This window comes from Vanacampus margaritifer, chromosome 8, assembly GCF_051991255.1.
Source record: "Vanacampus margaritifer isolate UIUO_Vmar chromosome 8, RoL_Vmar_1.0, whole genome shotgun sequence".
Taxonomy (NCBI): Eukaryota; Metazoa; Chordata; class Actinopteri; order Syngnathiformes; family Syngnathidae; genus Vanacampus; species Vanacampus margaritifer.
The window spans coordinates 7,930,931-7,949,423 of record NC_135439.1 but is presented as its reverse complement, the minus strand read 5'-3'; the positions used below and the strand labels follow the sequence as shown (position 1 = coordinate 7,949,423).

Sequence of the window (18,493 nt, the reverse complement as noted above, 5' to 3'; positions counted from 1 at the left end):
AAGCTCAACTGAACATCAAATTGTGGCTCACAGCACAAAGAGAAAAAAAAAGGCCAAAAAGTGTCATTTTTGCAAAGGACTCCATTCCAACGATAAGATCCTTGTTTAAGTGTTAGAGTGGAAAAAACAAAACAAAATGTGTGACAGACGACGTTTATTTATTTTATGCTTCCTTAAAATTCATCAGTAGCAGCAACTGCTCAATTCCTTACACAATTAGTCATGCAAAGTTGGCTTTTATTTAATTTCACTGTTAGTTGTTAATTGTTTGAGCGTTTGTATTAATTTTTAATGAGCTAATATTGTAAATGTAAGAGGTTTTTATAAGAGTTATAGGCCAGCAAAAAGGGCCATTTGTCAGTGTGTGAAAAACGATTTTATGCCTTTTCTGTTTCTTTATCAGCAGGCTCTTGAGCTCGCTTCGTCGCACTGTTGTTGTTCCTGAAACGCAAGCTGAGCTCTTCAGTCAGCACCCGGCAGAAGGATTTCTGTGGGCAGGATAAATTGAAACGTGAAACACTATATTGATGTCTTCTGTTGGGGTGTCCAAAGCGGACCCAAAATCCTAAACTATTTATCTCATCACATCTAACAAATGCTTTGATGAAAATAACTATAATGTAAAAAAATATGATGGATTTGTCTAAGCGCATTTTAAAAAGTTGTAGAATTTCTATAGGGCCCTTGCATCCATCCATTTTTCTCTAAGATTTGGACACCCCTGCTTCAATCTGACTACTCGCAAAAAAATAAAAATCCGACTCCGGTGACGTGATCGTACCTTCTGCTCCGCCGCACGGCTGCGACTCTTGGAGGCGAGCTCCAAGATGGCCGACAGTGTTCCAAGCGTCAGGCCCAGCGCAAGCACCAGAAAAATTCCCTTGAGACTGTGCGGCTGCACAGCTGCCGCCTTGGCCTTGTCCGCCATGCAGCTGCTGGCCCACCATTTGCTCTGCAGATAAGCCAGCTCGCCCGCCTCGCTCAGCTGCAGGATGGCCACGCTCAGGTTCTTGATGAGCGGAGATCCTTGGAAAAGAAAAAGTTATGATATGATAAACAAGTTTGAATATAAATGCTGAAAATGCGCCAACTCAATCGTGGAGAGCTTCTGGTTGAACATCTCTGGAGAGATCTGAGAATGGCTGTGCACCAAACGGCGATATAAATTAACTCATTCACTCCCAGCCATTTTCACTGAAGCAACCCCCTTCGCTCACAGCTGTTTGACTGGATTTTGACTTATTTTGCCAGGCCCACAGAATATTGTGTTCTATTGCTATAAAAACATGGAACCTACCAAAAGAAAGATTAGAGTCTCTTCGATTAAAATGTAGCTAAGTTTCATCATTATTCACAAATCTTTTTAGAACTGTGGGTAAGTGAGCTTTTTTTTCCAACATGGCCCTGGTTGATCTCTTTTGCTCTGCTGCCACCTGCTGGCCGTTTTTGCAATAACTACAATTTCTTCAACCGTTCTCTGCAGTTGAGAGGCTGTATCAAAGCCTTCTGTATGCTCTATAAAAAAAACACACACATAAAAAACGTATAAATATGTCTTTGGGACACTTAAAACATTTAAAATAAAACATATTTATACCTTTCTGGGAGTAAATTGCCACACATAAATGGAACAGACATGTAAAAATGTAACAGGTCAAACTTTTTAGTTAAGAACCTAACTTTACCCTAACAAACCTCTAGCTTTTGTTTGACAACCCAAAGTCTTAAAATCCTAAATTGAAGCCTTAAAGTATATTTGTATCTGTTTCCATTTTGCAGCTATTAGCATTAGAATATAGCTAAGTTTCATCATTATTCACAAACCTGTTGAAAACACTGGAGAAAATAGCTTTTTTTGCAACATGGTCCTGGCTGATCTCTTATACTCTGTTGCCACCTGCTGGCATTTTTTTGTAATAACTACAATTGCTTTAAGCAACCTCTTCAGGTCAGACGCTGCACCAAAGACTTCTGTATGCTCTATCATAAAAAAAAAAACATATTTTTTTTTAACGTCTAAATATGTTTTGGGGAGTGCAGGACAAAGTATTGAAAAACATATTTATACGTTTTTTGGGTTTGAATGAGTTAATCGTGGAAAGTCAGATTTAACATATTGAATATGAACCCTCACCAAGCTTGGCGGCGATGCTGTATCCCCTCATGCCGACCACCTCATGGGCCCTGACCAGGTCGCAGTGGCGCGCCACGGCCAAGTCCAGAGACACCGACTCTCCGATGAAGGCAAAGTTGCCCTCCTTTGCCAGACGGATGCCTTCATCCATGGATGATACCAGACTTTTACTTCTTTCCATGTGCTCGTAGATCCTGCGATACACCGGGTTGTCGGAATTCTGGGCAAGAAAGGAAAAATACAGGTGGAGAATTTGTTGTATGAAAATGTGAGAAAGCCAAAGTATGGAGAAAGAAAGGATCTGGAACAGGCTTGTGAGTCTTTATTGATGATGTAACTTATGATGGGATGAATTTTGAAGTCTACAAAATTATTTTGTCTGGCAATTTACAGAATCATGGGACAAGAAAATAACCAAAACACACTGCCAACAACACATTACTTGATCAGGAGGAAAACGTGGAAGGTCTTAACCCAATACAAAATAAATTCTGTCGAGTAAATTTGACTGTATTTGGAGTAGGACTCAGTATTAGAGTAGGCTAATATTTACACTTGGAAGAGAGTAAAATACAGAACTGGGGAAAAAAGTCATTCAAGAGTTGAAGAACGAACTCACGACCTTCAGCTTGGGAGACTGTCACACTACCACATGAGCTATGCCCCTCCTACTGTTTGTTTATCTCCAAGAGGAGACTAAAAACATTGTTTTTGGTCTCCGCTTGGAGTTAGGAACACGAGCAAGAGCTGCGTGGCCTCCCAAAATGAAGGCCGGGAGTTTGTTCCTCAACCCTTGAGTGACTTTTATTTTTTCCCACAATTCTTTATTTGACTCTCTTCCAAGTGTAATTACTCTAAAACTGAGTCTATTTGGTCAATTTACTCCATTTAATCATGTCTGTTCAAATACGTATTTATTTTCATCATTTTAAATGTCAACCCAGAAGGGAAACGACCCATCAAGCACACCTTGAAGAAGGCCAACGTGGAAGAGGCGCTCAGGCACCCGTATTCAATCACATCCTGATTGGCCAAGTCTTCAAAGCCTTTCACGCTCAGCTGAGTGGATTCGGGGCTTTTGGACGAGCTGAGGTTGGAGAAATAACAGGCCAGGATCACCACAGCAAACAGCCACCAGCTGCAGCAGACGACACGTCCTGAGAGAGCGCGGGGGTGCGGACCGGCACCTGGCGAAAAACACAACACATCAGCTAACTTTGTGCTATGCCATTTTTGAAAAGAAAAATATATAAATAAATAATTTCATAGAGAAGCAGACAGAAGGAAATGCAGTCTTTGAAGGACACAAGGAAATGATGCAAAAACAACCTGCTGACCCACTTTAAAGAAGATGATTGGGTTGGAGTGTGTGGAACGACGTTTTTTAAAAAATTTTTTAACAGTTATCAATTTCCAAAAGTCTCGTGAATAAACACAGTCAAAACCTCCGTGATGTCACATGGTGCTCACACGTTACCTTGTAGCGTGAGCGCCCCAGCAGCGTACCAGAGGCTGTGCGGAAGGCTGAACATGCTCCGCTCGTTCTGAGGCTGACTCCACTCATTCGGGCTGACTCTAGGAAAATCAATAAATGGATACATAAATTAATAAATAAATTGAAAGATAACCTTCTGTGTGGACATTCACCAGCAAGCAATCTATAAGCGATCCGACAGCATGCTGCACGTTACTATAAACGCAGTGTGAAAAGGCCTTCATAACTCTTTGACTGCCAAAAACGTTAAATAACGTTTAGTAAAATCCTAGGGAGGAGTGCCAAAGACGTTAAAAGACGTTTGTTTCAAAACAGAGGTGAAACTAACCATTTTCTATTGTTGATTACTGAAAAACGGAATAAGGTAGAAACAATTTTTTTTTTCTGATGAAAGATGAGAGTCCAATCTTTTATTTGGTAGTATGTGTGTTTCCATAGTCCAAACACAACATTTTCTGTGGACCTTGAAAGATCAGTCAAAATGCTTAAATGGGCTAGCACCCACGGCATCCCTTTTCTGAAAACGTCTGGCAGTCAAAGAGTTAACCCTTTAAGCAAAGGATATTTGAACACAAACAGTGGAGTAGTATATATTTTTAATCATCCGCCAAAAAAGACATCTTACAGAATAAGTTTTGAAACTCTTCTTCATGTGTGTCTATGTCTGTAATGTACTGCCCCCTTGAGGCTAAAATGTGCACACCAGAAGGAGCAGCACAATGTCCCTTCAAATGAAGTAATAAAAAAAAAAAAATTAAATGACAAAATCGGTTTAATTCTTGATATTTTACCTACTCGTGTTTTTACTGTGTGCTCTTATAAAGTGCAAAAAAAATTTTTTAGCGCATTAATCATGTATTAACATAGATTAATTTGGAGTGCAGATTATTCTTTATCTGACAGCGGATGGTTACGTTAAAGGTAGCACAGGTAGTGTTTGAGCAATAAATATATGCATTAAAGTAAAACACTTAATAAATGTTTTGTGTTTGATATTCAGAATGTTCATGTCAAAAATACTGGGGTCATTTTTTTCCCATTTTAAATCATGCAAGTGCAGTAATTGAAACTGATTAGAAAAAGAGGAGGATGAGCGTCTTCATAACATTAAACGTTGAAAGAATGAACACATAACAGGAGCTCTTCAATTTTGGCGGGCAAATTTTTTTAATAAAAAATCCTTTTTAGCCAAGCGATTAATCGTGATTAATCTAAATTCTAAGATGTGATTAATGCGATTAAAGAAATGTAATCGTTTGACAGCTCTACTTCAAACATGACATGTACATCTCAGCAGAAAATGTCATTACCAACCTAGTCACTATAGAGATGCAGACAGCAGTTCCCAGGTAGGCGATGATAATCCCGGCCCAGGTCTCAGCTGAAAAGGGAGTGAGGAAATCAAAGAAGCCCATCCCCTCGGAGATGTCCTTCCTCAGCAGGATGCTTATCCCCGTCTGCATGAAGGGTTTGGTCATGCCTACCGCCTTCTCCCGAGCGGCGGTGAGGGTCAGCGGCGCGATCGCCAAGTCGGCCTCCTGCGCAGGAGCCTTAAAGTCACGCTGGTTCTGCCACCCGATGATACGCTTTCGGTCGTTTTCTTACCCCTCGCACCACTTCGCCAACCATCCCGTTCCAGTGTCCGTTGTCATCCTGCCTGCCGTACGAGGCATCCTTCACCAGGTGCACTTTGTAAGTGAAGTCCAGCTTTTTGGCTACTTCAGACAGCAGGTCCATGCAGAAGCCTTCCAGTTGTGAGCCTTTGGGCATTGTGTAAGGCTCTTGCTACGGTTTGTTTAATTAAAGGTTCGTATGTTAACATTTAAGTATGTGACATTATGAATGAAATAAATAAGAGGGTTACCAGGATTGTCGTAATTTTCAGCTCGGGTTGCACTATAGGGGAAACAATATAAATGTTACAATCATGACTATTAATACTGTACTGCACCATTGCTGTGTTTTCTGACTTTTAAGCCATGATTAAAAACAATAATGGATGCCAAAGCAACAGGTGCTGCTGTAAACTTAAACTAGAAATGTATGATATCCAAACGCCACAATATGATAAATATCACGAAATGTATGGAGGACCAAAACTGCCAAAATTAAATATAAATAAATGACTAAATACATAAATAAAAGTGAAAATAAAAAAGGATACAAAAAAAATAAATAAATAAATATAAATTGAAATAAAAACAACAATATATATATATCACTAAATAAAAAAAAAAGTAAAAATAAAAAACGAGATTCCAAAAATAAAAATTAAAATAGAATTAAATATCAATCAATAAATAAAAATGCTCTGCTCTCACATTTATTTATTTCATGCTGCAGATGCTCTGTCACGAAATGTTATTTAAATGAGGGGGCGGCCCTAAGCGTGTCTTTGGTTGGGCTCCGCTGTTGCACATAACAGCAGTGACAAAAAATAGGCTTGGCCATGTCATTGGCTTAGTGGCACAAAGTATCATGGTCTATGTCACTATGTGTTCACTATTGTGTTCGGCTGAAGGAGGCAAATTAAAAAAAAATTTTTTTTTTACGGAGATGTTGAAAAATATTTGTTTGTATGACTGATTTATGGGAGTGACAACCCCAGAGTGGCCAAAATAGGCTCCATCTCACCCGCACTAAGTGCAGACAAGCGCTCCAGAAAATTGATAGATGATAATATATTATAATAAATTAAAGTGGAATGCTACTTCTGCTTTTAAATGAAGACAGTGGGTTTGATTCCTGGCCTGTACCCCGATACCCAGCCCAGATGAAAACAAAACAGAATACAGCTCGTGTTTTCCTGGCTCGTGTATTTCCTAGATGTAGCAAAATCAAAGCTTCCTTTGTGCATTTGAGGTGAACAGTCAGAGGGCACAAATATCTCCTTCCTGCGCCATGGTGATCTGACCACTCTGGCTCCTTGTTAAGTCTGCAGCGGCGTGTCCATTCAAAGGATGTCAGTGTCATGGCACAGGGACATGAGAGGCCAGTCAAAAGAGTATCAAAAGCGCCAGTTTGGGCCAAGACCCTCGCGGATCCTCCTTTTCAAAAAGATGACACTTATACAAGCACTTCCAACCCCATGTCACTGAGACACACAGGCCCTTTGTATGCGACCCCGCTTCTCATCCATGATTTATGACTATTATAGCATGAAAAGTCAACAGCTTTTCTTCTTTCTCAGCAGTTGTACAGGATGCGTTTATGCCACGTCGGGGCAAAAACAACACATTGGGAATTTGGCGTCAAGGAGTTGCCAAATTCTGTGACCGGGTCACACTTTGACATGTTTGGACCCAGGGATAAAAAATCATAACGTATTTTCTCATCTGGTTAAATAAAATATGCGCACTAAAAGTTGCTTTTTCCTATCAGGGGCCATCCATTCATCCATTTTTATCATCTTTATTTGGTGAGAGGTGAGCTTGAGCCTATTCCAACTGATTTTGGATTTATCACCAGCCAATCAAAGGGTACCCATTTACAACAACGATTTAGAATCTTCAACCTCGTAGGCCTGTTTTTAGAATGAGAGAGTGGGACAAAGCCAAAGTACACTGACAAAACCATACTGTAAGTATTTCTGGAGTTTTGGATTAATTAGATTAAATTGGCCAGATTAAATGCATGTACAATCTGTAGTCCTATCTGTGCAAATTCCTTACCTGCAGTGCTTGTCCCAATGTTGAAGAAGAACCCAACAGATGACAAAAAGAAGACAAACAGCATCCTGATGATTTGATGTTGCCTGTCCTATCATTTAAAAAAAAAAAAAAAAAAAGCAACCATCACATATTTAATACTACATATGCAAAGTGAAGCCTACCTTTATGGGATGTCGTCAACACTTCGCCCGATTGCTGGTCTGGGACGTCGGATCACTCACAGACAAACTGAAGTGAGCCACACAGTCAAATTGGTTATGATAACCACCAGTGACGCTTGGCTGGTGGGAGGAGATTGTGTAAGAGACGTGAAGTGGTGAGAGAAGTATTAAAGGGGACAGAGTATGGGAAAATTGGCTATTTGATTACTTTAAAAACAATTTGGTCTTTAGAGTGCCTGCTCACAACCAGGTTTCTGTATGTGCCTATTTATGAAAAGCAATCTGTTTATTGCCATTTCCAAATAAAGTTAAAAAATAAATAAAAATAAAACAACTACACGTTGTGTATTTAACCAAACCACCTAACTTCTGGAAGACTTCTAGAATCACACCAACACAGTGAAAAACACCATAGACAGTCCAACAATAGCATTGATGTAGCGGTAGGTAAATTGTAACCCTTATTATATTTAAATGAAGTTGTTACTGTATGTATTTATAATACTATAGATTGCTGGAGGGAGGTGTCACATGACCAAACTCAGAAAACAGGTGAGCTGGGACGTTTTCAATGCGAACCAGAAGGTATTTTGGAGTCAATTTCAGTCGAAAGCAGGAGACGGTAAGATGTCGAAATGGCACCCCCGAGATGGATGAAAACGGATGAATCTGCTTAAATGTTATTTCACAGAGTTATTTCGCGAGGGAAATAATGGAAATCCCAGCGAATAGCGAGTGTTCACTGCACTGTCGTGTAAACATAACATAGGGAGGACACGGCCAAAAGGCGCGCAATCCACATGCCGTTGTTTTTCTCATCGCTTTTTTCAAGTTACTAATTGCTCTATCTCGTGCGGTGAACTCGCTTTGCCAAACCGACCAATCAAGAAAGGGTGCGCGTTGCCCGCGAAGCTAAGCGGCGGCCTCCGATTGGCTGGCTGCGTTATAAGGGGCGTATTTTTCGAGCCATCTTGACCGAATATTTAGCCATATCCAAGGTACATTAATTTGATATCTTTGCGGTTACGCGACCGTATGGCTGTAGACCGGCACCGCCGGGAAGGTTTAAGTGACAGCCATGTGAGCGGCCGTGTTTGGGTGCTTAGTGGTTACCAAAGCGGTTAAAAGGAAGATGACGCCGCGTCGCTCCAGAAATGACCGGCTAGCTAGGCTAATAGCTAGCATGTCCGCCGCGGTTGTTCAAGCCTGAGCTGACATTTAGCGAGTTGCTTTTTTCCCCTTCCCCACCCTCCCTCCTGTTTGTCACTAGCACCGCTGAGGACCACTTTTCACGGTAAGGCAGACATGTTAGGCGTTTGGTGCCTTATTCGGGAAATTGCCATTTTGTTGTACGAGTCGTGTGTGTCTAGGTACGTGTGTTTAGTACCCTGTCCGACAGAGAAACGCTATCATAGATATCCTTGCTCTTTTTTTATTTGCCGTGTATTAACGCAACAGACTAATGTTCTAAACGGTGAATATAACCATGTCGTATGGTCTAATGCATACATACATTTAAAAGTCGCATGGCAGCAGGGTGTATAATGTGATTTTTTTTCCTGCTGTTTGTATAATATAATTGTGTCGCTTGTTGCCGCTGTGCTGTTGTAAGCTCAAAATGGCTGACGGACGTCGAGCTACTCTGGTTGATATTTAGCGCTCCTCAACCGAACTATACACAGCAACATGGAGTGGGGAAATAATACCGAAATTTGATTGGATGTAGAGAAACGTGTCAATTGTACTGGCTCCCGATTGGACCAATGGGGACAGAGACGGGGCGTCTCCTTGCAGGCAGCAAATCACACCGGTCAAAACATTAGGTACACCTGTACAGCTGAAAGAGCGCCAAATGCAAGTTGTATAAAAAAAAAACTGCCGTTTAAAATACTTTGATATCATTTTAACGGCATGGAAGTTGACTTTATCAGGCTATTACAATGTTATCACTGCATCTAGAGACACTATAGGCAAACTAAAGCAGCCTAGTGCAGTTTTACCTCTGTAATAAACATCTTGGTAAATACTGTAGCTCCTTCCATAACTCTATCCGTATTTGCTTATATCTGACCAAATGATATTGTCAGGAGTTCCTTTGAAGGTGGTATTATACATTTTTTCACATTTTCATCAAAATACCCCAACAATCAAGAATTATAGTACACTTGACACACTGCATTTCTTGTCTTGTGGAAATTAACCTGTTCTGAGAGGCCCTCAAGTGAGCTCCCATCCTGCTGGGCCAATAGTGAGTACAGATTTTGTTACCATGATGACAAGAGCTGGCACTAGGGGATTGAACATGCACCTTTTGCACTTTGCAGCGTCTACTTGCAATAATGATTGTATAGTGTAGGGGGGGAAAGTGACGGCCCGTAAAGACAATAAAGGCATTATCACAGAACTTTGTGTGTATGTAGCAAATGCACACGCAACTTTCTCACAACCGTTAGTTACTGCATCCATTTATCTTCTTTTGCTTGTGTTTAAGGTAGCTGGTGAAAGTCCCCCCCCCCATGCAGAAGGTGAGGAGGTGGGAATGTAAGACAACTGCAAGTGGACTCAACATGGGTCGCGGCCGAGGCAGAGGGCGAGGTAGGGGCAGAGGCTCAGCGGGCCAGTTGCGCTCACCTTCGCCCTACAGACTGCAACTCTCTCCTTCCCGGGAGACGCTGACGTATGCCCAGGCACAGAAGATCGTGGAGGTGGACCTGGACGGCAGGCTGCACCGGATCAACATCACCGATCCCCTGCCGGTGATCACAGAAGACGAGATGATGGCCCAGGACATCGTGGAGTGTAACAGTAACAAGGAGAACAGCGTGCAGACTCAGAAGAAGAAACCCTCCAACAGCAAAGGGAGGAGGAATTGTAAAAATGCATCACAGCAGAACAAACGAGCCGGCTCACAGCAACAAACGGGATCTACCAATTCCCTCCAACTCCAGAGTCCACTCCCGGAGCCCACCTTTCGCACGCTAGGCTACGTTTGCCCCCCGGAAGCCTCCCCCCAGCCCAGCGCCTACTACCGCTTCATTGAGAAATCCAACGAAGAGCTGGACAGAGTGGCCGAGTACGACATGGATGAGGAAGACCTGGCCTGGCTGGAGATGGTGAACCAGAAACGAGTGTCCGACGGCCACGCGTCTGTGTCCGCCGACACCTTCGAGCTGTTGATCGACCGCCTGGAGAGGGAGTCCATCTTGGAGTCCCGAAGCCAGGCGCTGTCGCAGTGCGCCGTGGACGAGGACGCCTTCTGCTGCGTGTGCCTGGACGACGAGTGTCTGAACAGCAACGTCATCCTTTTCTGCGACATCTGCAACCTGGCCGTGCACCAGGAGTGCTACGGCGTGCCGTACGTACCCGAGGGCCAGTGGCTGTGCCGCTGCTGCCTGCAGTCGCCCTCCCGCCCCGTAGATTGCGTGCTGTGTCCCAACCGAGGAGGTGCCTTCAAGCAGACCAGCGACGGGCGCTGGGCCCACGTAGTGTGCGCCATCTGGATCCCGGAGGTGTGCTTCGCCAACACCGTCTTCCTGGAACCCGTGGAGGGGGTGAAGAACATCCCCCCCGCCCGCTGGAAGCTCACCTGCTACCTGTGCAAGCAGAAGGGCCGCGGTGCGTCCATCCAGTGCCACAAAGCCAACTGCTATCGCGCCTTTCACGTCACCTGCGCCCAGAAAGCCGGACTCTACATGAAGATAGACCCCGTCCGGGAGACGGGCGTTAACGGGACCACCTTCTCAGTGAAGAAGACCGCTTTCTGCGAGCACCACTCCCCGGTGGGGTCCCGGCGGGATGGATCGGGTGACGAGTCGGTGGAAGGGAGACTGGTGGGGGGCAGGGGAAACAGGGGGCAGCGCTCGTACACTGAGGGCTCGCCTACACCGCCGCCGAAGAAGGCATCCAAGGGCCAAAAGAAGAAGAGCACGAAAGGGGCCTCGCGTCGTTCCAATGTGCCTGTGCTGCTTGTGCCTCAAATTCCCTCTCACAGGTGAGATGGTCACCACGCATTCATTTTCTATCCTGAATGAAAGGGAAGTTGCAACCTGTTACAGCTGACTGAAAGGAAACATTATGGAATGTGTTTCCTAATGTGCTACTGGAAACTCTTCCATGTCCTGATTGTAAATAAATGTCACATGCATGACACCCCCACTTGCTAATTTAGCAATTTTCGAGCAGCAATTAAGATTTGATTGAATTTTCACTCATGGAGGTAGAACTTCAGCACTAAGCCACTGAATTGCTTTATCAATATGTGGATCTGTGAAATGCCACACAAATAGACCACACCCCCACGTCGCCAAATTAGATGAACATTCGAATTTTAAACACTGTTAACTTGCGCTAATCTGTGCTAAACTGCAGCTCTGCTTACCTTTTGGCATGATGAGTACTTGTGGGAATTAATGTGTCCTCGCTACAGGCTGAACAAGATCTGCACAGGAGTAGAAGTCCAGCGAAAGAATCAATTCATGCAGAGGCTTCACAATTACTGGCTACTTAAGCGACAGTCGCGCAACGGGATGCCTTTAATCCGTCGACTTCACTCCCACATGCAGGCCCACCGGACTGCCGAACAGGTGAGGAAAGAATGTTGGAAAAGGCAGAGTAATCTAGAAAAGTGATTGCCAAGCGAGATTATCAGAGACATAATCCAGTTTTACTTGATTGGTCTGAAAATTATTTAGTACAAATAATGTTGCGATGTTGTAATAACGGGTAGATTTTGTGGAACATATTTTTTTATTATTTGTTTATGCATTATCTGGTTGTTTTGTGCGTAGTTTTGATTTAGCACAGTGTTGTAGCATCTTGTTGTCAGAACAATGTTGAAGTGTGTTGAGGAGTTTCATTTATACGAAAGCACAAATAACTACTTTTGTTAACAGTTTAGGCTTTTTGGTGCTATAGAACTGTGTTTAAGTGCTTTGAGGAGCTTCATTTAGGCCAATGTACTGCTTTGTCACCATCTTGTGGCATCTATAAGCAGTTGTGAATTTTAGGGGGTCAATTTCTTGCGGATTTTTGCAATTTAAAACAGAGCTTGGCCTCTACGAACAAATATTAGGAGAACGCTCTAATTTTTGTGACATTTATTCAGTGGTGTACCGTGACACCGTGTTCCATTCTAATGAAAAAGTATGTGGTATGGCCCCAATAAATGAAACACTGACTTGGGAGGCACGTGCTTAAAATTAGCGTCTTCATGTGTGTTCAGAAAGAGCCTAATGAGAAGCTGTGTGCTGCCCGAGAGGAGCTGCGTTACTGGCAGAAGTTGAGGCAAGACCTGGAAAGAGCCAGACTTCTGGTGGAACTCATTCGCAAGCGAGAGCGGCTAAAGAGGGAACAGGTGGGTCACTAGTGGAATTTTGGCGGGAGTTCTCACCAAAGTCTGCGCCTTCAAACTCTTGAATTTCCCTTTCAGATGAAAATTCAGCAGGCTGCCACGGAGCTGAAGCTGACGCCGGCACTGGTGCTCCTGCGGACCACCTTAGAGCAGCTGCAGGAGAAAGACACGGCCAAAATCTTCTCTCAGCCCGTCAATCTATCAGAGGTTGGTGCACATAGCGGGATCAGAATTGCTAAAATGATGTATTAAAATTTTCCTTAAGATTGGGCGTAGCTCACGTTGTCATTCGAATCATTCCCGAGGTCCCAGACTACCTGGAGTTCGTATCGCATCCCATGGACCTGTCCACCATGCGGGCAAAGCTGGAGGGACACGCCTACTGCTCCGTGGCTGACCTAGAGGAGGACTTTGAGCTCATGATCACCAACTGCCTCAAGTACAACTCCAAGGATACCATGTTTCACAAAACGGCCTTGCAGTTACGCGAGGTGGGCGGGGCCGTCCTGCGCCATGCCCACAGGCAGTCACAAAGCATCGGCCTGGACCCCAGCACGGGCATGCACCTGCCCGAGTCTCCCAACAAGCACGGCTTTCAGCAGTGCACCTGGGATGACGGTGAGGCACCATTTAGTCGGTTAAGGTTTAGTTTGCCTCGACTCACATCCTTAAATCCACACTTTTATTTTCCTTCTCAACCAGTCGACTCCCTCTTGGACCCCGACAACAGGCTTCACCTGAGCACGGACGAGCAGCTCAAGGCCTTGCTGGACAAACTGGACGTGGTGACGTCCATGCGGACCAGCGGCGGGAGAACCAAACGCATTCGACTACTGCGGCGGGAAATCAACATGTTGAGGCAGAAGGTGAACCAACAGCAGCAAAACACGCAAACGCTTAATACCAAGGAAGAAGTGGAAGAAGACGAGGAGGAGACCACAACGAAGGAAAAGAAGAAGGCAAAACGGAAGATTGTGGATAATGGAGTTGTATCCGCAGGTAATGTGTTAAAGCTTCTTTTTTTTTTTTTTTTTTTACAAAGAGATCATGCAAAATATCTACATCATTGCAAAAACTTACAGCGGCCCACCAGGCAGGACCTTGGACACCGCTGATCTAGTTGATTATTCATGACCATGATGTCTTTCCTCGTACAGATGACTCCCCTCCTGTGTTAGAACTTACGTGTCCGGCATCGTCCCCGCTGCCAGGCGACGCTCCTCTGGAACCGCCCGTCCTGGGCATCATATCGGGAGGCCGACGGTCGCCCGGCCGTTTCTACAAGCGCCAGAGATCGTCACGAAGCGGCAGCAAAAGCCAGTGCGAGGACGAGGCCGAAGTGGGCGAGACGCCGTCTTCCCGACCAGAGGCCGTGCACGAGGGCACACCGTTGGGAACTCCGCCAGTTCTGCCCGCGCTGGGCGTCGGTCGCCGCACGTCCGTCTTGTTCAAAAAGGCCAAAAACGGCACCAGAGCCAGCAAAAAGAAGTCGCCGCCGCAGCACAACGGCAAAGTGGCAGAGGATACGACAGACGGCTTGGACAGCGTCGCCGCGAGCCCGCATTCACCCCACGCCAATATCACCGCATTATCACCCACTCCTCCCTCACCCTCCTCACGCCACCTGAGGTCTAGAGGACACAGCGAGGCGGACAAGCACTCGGGTGTGGAAGGTGAGCAACTACTTGTGGATTCCTCAAATGGGGAAATGTCTTCTTTTAATCAATTTAGCAGCATTGAATTTGGTAAGCTTGTCTATCATTCACGAGTAGACCTATAACAAAAGTTTTAAGAACCCATGCCCCCCCCTCTCAAAAACAAACAGTAAGTCTGCCATTTTAGGTTAATTTTCAGGGGTTCTTCAAAGACAAACATATCCTCAAGATTTTGTCTGATTAATACCACAATTGAATGACAAACTAGACAGATGGATGACACTAACTAGCAAAGCGTTTGAGCTAGCATCATTGTCACAAGTTCAACCATTATGGTTTGAAGCAGCCAAATCAGCCCTAATCACAAGCGGGTATACTAGACAGACTGGCAATGCTACATTTTTAGACCGATACCATTGCCAGTACTCAACTCTTGAGTAGTAGTAGATTCTGATCCCCAAGTACCGAATCCTGATACAACTACTACTTTTGATATATAAAATCTCAACCACAAAAACAATGACTGATAATAGTAAAGAAAGACACAAAGAGTGTGGACAACTGCTGTCGTACCGATACCTTGAAATAAGGCTGGCTATCGGCCCGATATGATACCTAATATCGCTACTTGCCCATCCCTATTTTTAAGGCATTGCATTTTAATGATCATTTGCCAAATTTATTTTACTTTTTATGTTTAGATCTAACAAATGGAAAACACGCCTCAGAGGAACACGACGAAGATGCAAAACTCAAGTGAGCGACGCACACTTACCTTCTGCCCCCGTGCCCTTTGACGTGGACTTAAAGCGTTCTCTCTTTCTGTTTGCATCCAGCTGCACTGCGTCTCCTCCCAAACGCAGTCGAGGGAAACCCGCTCTGGCCAAGGATCCCATCAGCGACAACAGAGACATCTCTGAATTGGGTTGGTATTGTCAGAGGATAGAGTACATTACGGCCTTAGGCCATTTATGCAGCAATGTGATAATGTGTTGTTGTTTTTTAATGCCTTTACAATTTGCAACTTTTTCAATTCTCTTTCCAAAATAATTAAAACTACTCACCCCTTTGAAGAGATATTGGCAGACACGTACATGAGACAAATATTTCCTTGGCGTCATAATAGAAGGTCTCTGACATTCTTACGTCAAAGTACACTGACTGTTCTATAAGCTTATTAGTAGCATATTGTACTTGAAAGTTAACTACAACTGAAATCTATTTAACAAATGTACCGGTTAAGCCACTGTAACATTTACAGTTTGAACGTTCAATTCCGATTCCGTCACACACCACTAGAGTGAGCCCACATTCACACACGTTGAGAATGACTCCTTAATGATCAAGTTTTCAAATCCAAATCAACCGTCTTTGTTGCCATATGTTGTCCGCAGGCAAGCCGACACTTCTTTGTCCAGACAGCGAGACGGAGTTGGCCCCTCTCGATCTGGTGTGGGCCAAATGCAGAGGCTATCCATCATACCCGGCCATGGTGAGAAAGAACCGATGACGCTTCCGCCGAGACGCTGAAAGAGCGATTGTTCACAAATGCCCCTCACTGTGGCAGATCGTTGACCCAGACATGCCCCAGGAAGGACTACTCCACAACGGCATTCCCATCCCAGTGCCTCCCGTGGAGGTGCTCAAGCTGGGCGAGTGGAGGCGGACAGAGGCCGGACAAAATCTCTTCCTGGTGCTCTTCTTTGACACCAAAAGGACCTGGTAAGATCCGGAATGGCCTGACCCCAGATATTGAGTTGCACAGGACAGGTTAAAGGTCATACTTATACAGGAAAATTTTTAAACTGAGCGGTCAGAGATAAAAAAAGAAAGATTTTTTTTTTTAATTTATATTGCATTCATGATTCATAAAAACAAATATTCATTTATTGCAATTTTTTTTTGTACTTATTCATAGAAGTATAGAACACCACTTGCAGGCACTCCCAAAAAAACTAAAACAAATTTGTGTATACAACAATACAAGTAATTCAAATGTGAATTGTCCATGATTGGCACCCCTTAATTTTCAGGCAGTGGCTCCCTCGGGATAAACTGCTGCCCATGGGAATGGACGACACGGTGGACAAACTTCGTCTGATGGAAGGCAAGAAGCCGAGTGTTCGCAAGTCAGTGCACACGGCGTACAACCGGGCAATGATGCATTTGAACCGCATCAGAGGCAACCTCAACTTCACACCCACCTCCAACTTTATATGATTTTTTTGGGGGGGGGGGTGGGGCGGCAGGCAGGCTGTTGAACCTTAAACAAAACACAAACTTCTGCGGGTGCTCATGAAGGGTAAATAGTGGTGGAGGAGTGGGAGGGAGTTTGACAACTACCCGTCGCGTCAAGTTCATTTCAGATTATTTTGATTTTGACATTTTGGCCAAAGTTATTGAAGACTTGTAAATATTGAACTCTGAAAAAGGGAAACATGTATTTAGATTGTATTTTGAAAGTCTCACTTGACACTCGCTTCATGGCTGGACTTTTACACACACACATCTTTATAAATATAATATAGATATGAGATAACATTACATCGGAACCGCTGAGAACAATCTGCTGTGGTTGACTTCCAAGTTGTTCCAATTTCAAATCAATTTTTCTTGTAGGAAATAATGTGACGTATGTTGCTGTCAAAAAGTCTTTACTAGCTGTAGAGGTAATGTTTTAAGCACCTTTCCTAAGGGACCTAAAGCCACTGGATGCGTAATGTAGCAACATAAAAATTTTAAAGAAAGGAAGAGCTCCCTTATAGTAAAGGGCAATCTTGTCTATAGTGGAAAGTTGAAATCTCATGAGAATAACGTTTTAAATTTTTCTTTTTAAAGTTGTATTTTTTTGGGGTGGGGGAACGTTAAATGAGATTAAGTTGAAATTCAAAGATGAAAATTCATGAGGAAAAAAATGGAATCAAGTACAATTATGAATTTATTCCCCTAAGAGTAGCACTTTATTTGTAGAAAAAAATGAATTTATTCTCAAAACATTCTTGCAACATTGCAAGGTTTTGCCATAGTACAATTTTCACTTTTATCATATATTATGAGTATTTGTGTGTTAGATAGTTTGGACTACAATAGCGTGTACAATGAGTGTATTTGCATTCACATCTGCTTGGTAAAATTGATCAGTGTATTTAACACCCCCCCTCCAGAACATAGTATATTGCTGCCCAGCCATGATGCGATATACATTACGTGGGACTTGTAGTCTGTACTTATGTTTTTCCATATTGTGAAAGTGTATGTGGAGTAAGTGCATACAAAGACTACTGCGGTCAAGCGACTTTTTAATCGACTTGAAAAGCACAAACTGGCTTGTGTGTGTGTGTGTGCAATTCGGATTACTAAGCAGCATAGTAAAGGTGCATGTGTATAGTTTTGTACATATGTAAATGTTTGTTTATACCGGCTAACAGGAAGTAATTTAAAAAGCAATGCCGTTTTAGAATTTTAATTTATAAAACAAAAAGAAAAAAAACTGCAGTTGAGCGTGTTATTTTAAAGCAAAGACATTCAAGTATCAGAAAATACTTTTTGTGTGTACAACGCTTCGTAGCTCTTTGTAACCATGACGACATGTCTGAACAGGTTTTCTTTAAAAAAGTAAAAATAAAAATTACATGGCACAAGATCTGAGCCTTCCCGAGGTTCACCTTTCCCTCGAGATCTCTGTCTGCAAGAGGCCATATTTTCTCACACTACAATAAAAGCTGTTTGAATCAACTGAATACTTGTCTTTGTTTTTTTTTTTATAAACAAAACACACTATTGTAGATGACCACCATGTATCCCGCAATACATCCTCCAATTTTTTAATGAAATTGTGAAGGTACCATAAAAGCAATCATGCTCCAATAAGACTGAAAACATTTTTAGTATGACTTCAACTATGTTTATTTTTTTGTGGTTGTATAACTGCATGTAGTTACAACAAACCCACTGTGCACATTTAACACGTATGTACTAGTGCAACCTGGGGGGGGGTGTTATTTCTTAATACTATCATAGTCATAGA

General features: G+C 43.3%; 2 protein-coding genes across 5 annotated transcripts; one reads left to right on the top strand and one right to left on the bottom strand.

Moving 5' to 3' along the window:
* Positions 1 to 139: 139 nt before the first annotated feature.
* On the bottom strand, positions 140 to 9,098 carry grik6 (glutamate receptor, ionotropic, kainate 6). 3 transcript variants are annotated; one of them, XM_077572376.1, is made up of 11 exons: positions 8,975 to 9,098; positions 7,462 to 7,581; positions 7,301 to 7,388; positions 5,494 to 5,525; positions 5,235 to 5,414; positions 4,944 to 5,167; positions 3,612 to 3,709; positions 3,104 to 3,321; positions 2,135 to 2,354; positions 782 to 1,026; positions 140 to 488 (listed from the first exon to the last, which is right to left on the bottom strand). In XM_077572376.1, exons 3-11 carry the CDS (start codon positions 7,362 to 7,364, stop codon positions 378 to 380), a joined length of 1,392 nt encoding a protein of 463 aa, XP_077428502.1. In that variant the 5' UTR covers positions 7,365 to 7,388; positions 7,462 to 7,581; positions 8,975 to 9,098; the 3' UTR covers positions 140 to 377. The 3 variants fall into 3 exon arrangements, with proteins under 3 accessions (XP_077428502.1, XP_077428504.1, XP_077428503.1); XM_077572378.1 differs by having other exon boundaries at positions 7,462 to 7,528; positions 8,975 to 8,990; XM_077572377.1 differs by lacking the exon at positions 8,975 to 9,098 and having other exon boundaries at positions 7,462 to 8,485.
* brpf3a (bromodomain and PHD finger containing, 3a) lies at positions 8,424 to 18,206 on the top strand. Of its 2 annotated transcripts, none has more exons than XM_077572369.1 (13): positions 8,424 to 8,755; positions 9,957 to 11,452; positions 11,888 to 12,044; positions 12,683 to 12,814; positions 12,890 to 13,018; positions 13,117 to 13,429; positions 13,514 to 13,810; positions 13,969 to 14,484; positions 15,168 to 15,222; positions 15,303 to 15,391; positions 15,861 to 15,958; positions 16,034 to 16,188; positions 16,500 to 18,206. In XM_077572369.1, exons 2-13 carry the CDS (start codon positions 9,978 to 9,980, stop codon positions 16,684 to 16,686), a joined length of 3,603 nt encoding a protein of 1,200 aa, XP_077428495.1. In that variant the 5' UTR covers positions 8,424 to 8,755; positions 9,957 to 9,977; the 3' UTR covers positions 16,687 to 18,206. The 2 variants fall into 2 exon arrangements, with proteins under 2 accessions (XP_077428495.1, XP_077428494.1); XM_077572368.1 differs by having other exon boundaries at positions 9,953 to 11,452.
* Positions 18,207 to 18,493: the final 287 nt, after the last annotated feature.

What these genes read in the sequence shown, in the direction of transcription:
- brpf3a (XM_077572369.1), top strand. Translation starts at nt 9,978, where the DNA reads ATGCAGAAGGTGAGGAGGTGGGAATGTAAGACAACTGCAAGTGGACTC. An exon ending in CCCACCGGACTGCCGAACAG is followed by an intron (nt 12,045 to 12,682) that starts GTGAGGAAAGAA and finishes ATGTGTGTTCAG; the next exon opens with AAAGAGCCTAATGAGAAGCT. An exon ending in GACGAAGATGCAAAACTCAA is followed by an intron (nt 15,223 to 15,302) that starts GTGAGCGACGCA and finishes GTTTGCATCCAG; the next exon opens with CTGCACTGCGTCTCCTCCCA.
- grik6 (XM_077572376.1), bottom strand. Translation starts at nt 7,364, where the DNA reads ATGCTGTTTGTCTTCTTTTTGTCATCTGTTGGGTTCTTCTTCAACATT. An exon ending in TTGGCGAAGTGGTGCGAGGG is followed by an intron (nt 5,168 to 5,234) that starts GTAAGAAAACGA and finishes GCTCCTGCGCAG; the next exon opens with GAGGCCGACTTGGCGATCGC. An exon ending in CCACGTTGGCCTTCTTCAAG is followed by an intron (nt 2,355 to 3,103) that starts GTGTGCTTGATG and finishes TTTCTTGCCCAG; the next exon opens with AATTCCGACAACCCGGTGTA.